This window comes from Merops nubicus, unplaced genomic scaffold (genome assembly GCF_000691845.1).
Source record: "Merops nubicus isolate BGI_N331 unplaced genomic scaffold, ASM69184v1 scaffold7201, whole genome shotgun sequence".
Classification (NCBI taxonomy): domain Eukaryota; kingdom Metazoa; phylum Chordata; class Aves; order Coraciiformes; family Meropidae; genus Merops; species Merops nubicus.
This window is the reverse complement of record NW_008588930.1, coordinates 49,179-55,508: the sequence shown is the minus strand read 5'-3', so window position 1 is coordinate 55,508 and position 6,330 is coordinate 49,179. Positions and strand designations below refer to the sequence as shown.

The 6,330-nt window shown below is 38.9% G+C and overlaps 1 protein-coding gene across 1 annotated transcript in view; it reads left to right on the top strand.

The window, feature by feature from the left end:
- Nucleotides 1-7: 7 nt before the first annotated feature.
- The window catches only part of LOC103781686 (CLIP-associating protein 2-like), a gene marked incomplete at its 5' end in the record, with an annotated part of 44,903 nt that continues 38,580 nt past the window's right edge, over nt 8-6,330 (top strand). Inside the window, 3 exon segments of the mRNA XM_008949406.1 lie at nt 8-53; nt 2,866-2,889; nt 5,308-5,325. Coding sequence (XP_008947654.1) covers nt 8-53; nt 2,866-2,889; nt 5,308-5,325 — 88 coding nt within the window.

The following is a 6,330-nucleotide window of genomic DNA, read 5'->3' as shown; positions in this document are numbered from 1 at the left end:
GCCCGGCCGCGTCTTCTCAGCGGGGCTGCCGCCGGGCTCCTACGCCTCCCTAGGTAAGGGCGACGGCCTCGCACCGCCAGCGGGGGCCTTTTCATCCAAAAGTTCGCGGGAAATACGTCTACCGTTGTTCTGAGTAGCGTTGGAGTTTTGGGGAAGCGCGGGTGTTGTCAAGGGAGCGGCTTTGCCAGAGGGTTTCTGTTTCTTGTGCTGGAAGGATGGTAGGGCAAAGAGTGTAGCTACACTCTGCTCTTCAGATGTGGCCATCTGGAATTCAGTATTATAAGGAGTGGTACCTTCCCTTAACAGCAGATGGTGGTCGTGGCTTTTTTGTTTGTGGCGTTAACAGGGAAATGAAAGTCAGGACTCTTGGTTTTCTGTTTTTTTCAGCTCTTAAGCTGAATATTTTATAACAGTGCTAAAGAGACATCTGGCAGTAAGTAGTGGCTTCTTCACATAGTACATAAGTGTTTGGCACAATAATATACACCACTGATTTCAGGAATTTCTTCCTAAACCTGTTGATGGAACTGTGTGTGTGTTTTCATCTAGGTGGTGGTCTTCACTGGTAGGATTACTTGCTGTTAGACTTAGAAAATGCTACAAATAAGGATGCAGAAAAGTAGTTTGTGAAATGATACAATGGTTTGGGTTGTCAGTCTGTAAAGATTGTCTCATCCTAGGCTTCCTTCTATCTAGTCTAAATCTCCGCTCTTTTAGTTTAAGCAGTGGGAAAAGCTGCAATAAGGTTTCCCCTAGGGCCTTTTCCAGGCTGAACAACCCCAAAATGATGAGTGGTGGTGGTAGATGGGCTCCCTCTAGTGCCCACAGCAGGGTAGCAGGTGAACACCAAAGCTGGGCTGCTTGGTGGAGGAGATAGGATTGTTTTGGTTATTGTTAGAAGAGTTCCTACCTTTAATGCCTAAAAGCCTGAAATAAGAGAGATGCTTATTCTCCAGGATCACAGCATTGCCTGGTTTGTTTTGGTGCAATAGGACATATTTGGAACCTGGGACAAAGCTGGAGATCAGCTGCTGTAGGAAGTAATAGTGCTGCTGTATGGTAGTAGAGGGAAAAATATCTCCAAGAGAAAATAGTGAGAAATCTCTCTATTAATCTGTTCTCTCCCTGTCGCTGCAATGATGGAACTACTTTGATCTGAGGGGTTTCATACAAAATGAGCTCTTGATTGGAGTGTTGGTTTGCTTTCAAAACAGTTCAAGCAAGATGTGAGTCGTGCCTAGAATTTTGTCAGCAAGGGTTGAGGTGGGCACAGAGGTTTTCAGAGAGGTAATAGTCGTGTGTTTATGCAGGAAATGAGCAGAAATAAAGAAATAATTTATTCTCTTGTAGTTTATAGGTCTGCTGAGCAGTTCAGGGAGAATAAATAGGCAGTAAGTCCAGGTCATGTTCTTTTGAAGGATTTGAGTAGCTGGAAAGCTTTGCCTTGCTTGCAGATGCAATCACTTGTGCAGGAGAACACAGTGGTTTGAAATGGCAAAATAATGTCATACTATCAGTGCGTAGTGAAGACAAATCCTGTCAGAGAGGGTGTAGGGGCAAGGAGACCAAGGTTTCATTAGTCACAGGAGAGCAGTACTGCTCGATTGATCTTGGTTTCTTCTCCTAACAGTTGTGTAATAATGGCAAGGTCATTTAAATGTCACATACCTGTCCCCTTTTACCTGTGCAGAGAGTGTGAATGTTGTCTGCTTGTCTGTGGACTAACCATGGAACCCACTTCTAGTTATTGTGTACTCTTAGTTTTCAAAATGGAATGTTAATCCAAAAAGTGCCATGCCTCAAAAAATGGAATACTTTGTAAACTTCTCCCCTCTGCTCATTTTAAGAGGGTTGTTTATACTAGATCCAAATATGGCAACTTAAATGTCAAACTAATGCTGACCATGGTACTAAAATGCCTAGGAAATGTTACTGTATTCCCATAATGCTTCCCCATTTTCTCAGGTGTTGCAGTCAATACCAAAATAAATAATATTGCCTCTTCTGGAGCTTGAACTCATTTTCCTTTCCACCCTTACTTAGAAATATCCAACTTCTGCTTAACAGCTGCCAAATGTAGAGCCTCAGAGGACCACAAGTTCATGAGCATAGTAATCTAAAATTGCCTCCACCCATGTCTGCCCTTTTTATTATTAATAGAAGAACACTTGCTTATTTATGTTTGGGTTTTTTAAAGACTGTTCTAGAAGCATGAGAACATTCTTTACTTGAGTTATTCTAAATGTTGACTGTCTTTGACATCCTTAAGTGTTCATGTCCTTTTTGAGAAGACTTGAGCTGTAATGTGTCTCATTCCAAGTATTTTAATTATGATTGTTAGTCAGAATAAGCATGTACTACCTTCTAGCTGAGATGGTAAATCCTTAATGCTTTAAAACTAGAGTGGAACTTTCTCCTGGTTTTGTTCTGTCTTTATCGTGGTTTTCCCTTCCTGTCCCTTCCCCTAGGTGGGGCTTCATGCTCCATAGCAAATTTCATAAGAAATACCAATATTGTGGTTCACTAGTGACACAAATATGTGATGATGCTCCAGTAACTGTTGACACCAAGGATGAAGTAGTTAATAAACATTTTACTGTGGGGGTTTGCTGAAATCTGGGTAATATGGAGAGATTCAACATCCCTCTGCAGGGTACTTGTACCCTCTTCTGTAATTTTGTACCTTGGACTGAGAGAAACCAACTTTACTTAAGGTAGCTTATACATGCATGAATTAGATAAACTTGTCTGCTGTATTTAATATTAATGTATTTTCCTTAATTAATGTTTTATGACTCTGCTGTGAACACCTTTATTCTAACACACTAAGTTTTCCATGTTTCTTTGCTTGCTTTTTCAACAAAGAGGATACTTCTGACAAAATGGATGGTAAGAAATTGTTTAATCTGTCCTCTCATTCAATTAAGTATTAAATAAGACACTTTACTAAATATTATTGATGTTTAATGTATTTGTTCATTAACAAAATACTATGCTGTTTTCATTAACCCCTATGTAAAATTGATGGCTTAGTATGTGTTGTTATTGCTGTATTTGTCAATGTTTTTGATGATTGGTCTGTATCAGCAACAGAAACTTGATCAGAAATAGGATGTTACTGCCTTTTTTTTAAAAGAAGCTGTAATAATTACAGAGCAATTCTCTAATCAATACACTCTTCTTTTAACTAGCTGTAGTTGCATCATGTCTCATGACTTTACCTATAAAGTCAAATTTTTTAAGCTGCTTGGCAGAACAACAGTGGGAGAGCAGAAGATTCTTGACCACATTATTAATGACTTTTTAAAATAAATAAAATTAAAATCTTGTCTTTCAAAAGTATCAAAATCTAGTCTGACTACGTAGATTTTAAGTGCCTATAAATCCTGTAATACAAAGTAATCCTATTAAAGAGTAGTTTGTTTTGAAGGACCTGCCTGGTAAAATAGCTTACCAAGTATTGCAACTAACTTTCAGCACTTAATTTTTCTTAAATCACTCTATGAAGCATATGGAGGGAGTTGTTAAATACTTGTACCCTAACTGCAAAGCAGCAGAGAATGGGGCTCTGCAGCTCACTGGTTCAGGTTTGTGTGAACAATGCCTCCTATATAATAAAGAGACAAGAGTCCCAGCTTGATGCCTGATCAATCTAATTCTGACTTACTGCTGGGAAACACTTGACAAGTCAGTTATGTTTGCTACTAACCTAATTCTTGTCAAGAATGGTGGTTTTGAAGGAGTAGTTCACTGGAAGCAAAGCAGGCAATATTTTTCCCTAGAAATGAAAACAGTAAGAAGATAGATCTCTAAAACCCAGAATCCTGAACCATTTTCAAGTATAGATAAACAATTCCATGAGACTTTTTTTGGAGCATTTGAGCCATTTTTGAGTATTACAGACGGCAAGCCTGCTTTAAGAAAGTGAGTGGGATTTACACAGTGTAGTAGTGCCTGTGTGGCTTAGTTCCATATCACATTTCCTTTAGCTGAATATAAAAAGCTTTATTTTTTAATTATCTGTGCTAAACACTTTAATGCTGAGCTTTTGCACCTTGTCACTAGCTGTGCAGGTTTTTAGGGCCATGTGTACAGGCTTTGTCCTCTCTTCAGAGCAGCAGTCACCACTAATGGTGTCTCACACATCTGTTGAAAAATAGTAGGGGACGTGCTACACAACTGACTGTAGTGACAGTGTTTTTTCTAGAGGGTATCTGCAGGGATGATGTCACACAGAACCTCAGCTCTGGAAGGATGTTGCATTTGGGGGCATAGTTTAGGGTTTGGGCTTTTTTTTCTTAATACAGAGTGGCAAATTTGATCTGGAAAACTGAGCACTCCTACATAAATATTACAGTAACTGATTTTGGGGAAAAAAAAATTCCTGTTTAAACTGAATTAATTTTTAAGAGAGAGTTTTTAAAAGGAGTGGCTTGAAGATAGTACAATATGAGAAAGCCATGGCCAGATGGGCTGAGAAAGTGAAGTTCAGGCTACAGCCAAAGGCACTAAGAGACATTTTAATCATTACAGTTCTCTTACTGGCAGAAATGGCAAAGAGTGAAAGCAAAAATGGAAATACCCTCTTATTTTTTTTGAGACATCTTTATCACTACTAAAATGTATTTTATTCCATAACCAGATTTTTTTCATTGGGACTTAGAGAGGAGGGAATGCTGTCCAGATAGCTTCCTGGGTGCTGATGTCAGTAAAAAGATTGGTCCAACTCTCTTTTTGTCAGAATCAAGCCTTGTTAAGCTTGGCATATTTCTTCAAGTGTGATCTGGTTTCAGCAAGCTCATATTACTTCTACTTCTCTGAGCAAAACCTGATCTTGTGCGTGTAGATCTTGAGTAATTTTGGATTAAATTCAGAGAAATCCTCCTTGCTGGCAGTTCCTATCAAATTATCACTGTCCAGCATGGGAAACACTGTCCTTGTGTTTTTCTCTGACATAATTTATAATAGTATGCTTTATATTTTCAGGAGAGCTTGCACTAAAATAATTCTGTGTGTTTTGATCTGTACATGTCATTTGGGTGACTGTCTCACAGATTTTTTTTTTAAATAGATTTTTTTGGTGCTTTTGTAACAAGTTTGGAAGGCAGTGCTATATCCTGTGTTCTTTTAACTCAGTAACAGTATAGTATGGACATTTCTTGATCATTTTGCTTCAGTTGCAACACAAGTTTTAGACCTCTTGACTGGCTGAAGTTTGTCAAGATTTGTAAGATGAATCTCAAAAAGGAATTGGAGAGACACAGTATTGTTTGGAATATCATGTATTTTATTATTTTTTCTATTTAGGAACAGCTTCTGAAGATGGTAAGAAAATATTTTGCTAGAAAAGCTAATCCTGCCAGCTTCATATTCATTGATAGAAATAAAGCTTTACAAGTAGAATGTGGTCTTTGGGGGGCTTTGTGGAGGTTCATAACGCCAGGTAGCTTCTGCATCTAATACTTGGTTGTCATGTAATATTTTAAAAATTCTTTTGCTTTTCCTTTAACACTCAAGTACTCATCTGCAGTGGAGGTGTCATTGCTTAACACATTTAGTGTGAAAATGCAGGAGCTTTATAATTTTGCATTTGTTTTTTAAGCGAACTTTGTCAGTGTTTCATCCAACATGTTCATGCTCTGGGAAGCAGGTGCTACTATTACTCATCTCTCTGAGACTTGGCAATTAATTTCCAACACACTATTAACATTTAAACCTGTCATTAGAGAATGGATGCAGCGACTCCAAGTGAGTCAGTTCATTTGCCTCTCAAACACAAACCGTTTTTTCTCTTGGATGAAACGGGACCGGGTTCCCAGTGATGATTTTCCTGCCTGTTGGAATAGTGGCACTCTGTATTCCCAAGCTTTGGGGCCAGGGTCTCAGCACAGTTCCATGCCTTGCAGTCTCACAGCGCTCGGTGGGAGAACATTCCATTGCACGGGGATAACTAGTAGAGTTTGGACTGGTTCATCTAACTGTTGTGTTCTAATAGCTTAGTCAATAACCTCCTTTGTCCTGATTCTCTTCTTATAGACTCATCTATGGCTATGCCCTCTACTTGGATGAATAATATTAAGTTGGTTGGTCTCCAGCTTCTGCTGTGGAAAGCCTAATGAGGCTAGAGCTAATTAACAGTCTCTGTACCTAATTCTTGTGGGCCAAATATTGGCTCTACACGTCTAGAAAATGTTTTACTGGTGCTGGTTTTTGAAGTGGATTATTTGTTGAGCTAGCTGCTCCCCGTACATGCTTTATGGGTTTTGCTTTTGCAAATTCAAAGAGTTATGGTTGGCATGATTATTTTGGCTTTGGTTTCATGTAGCTCTT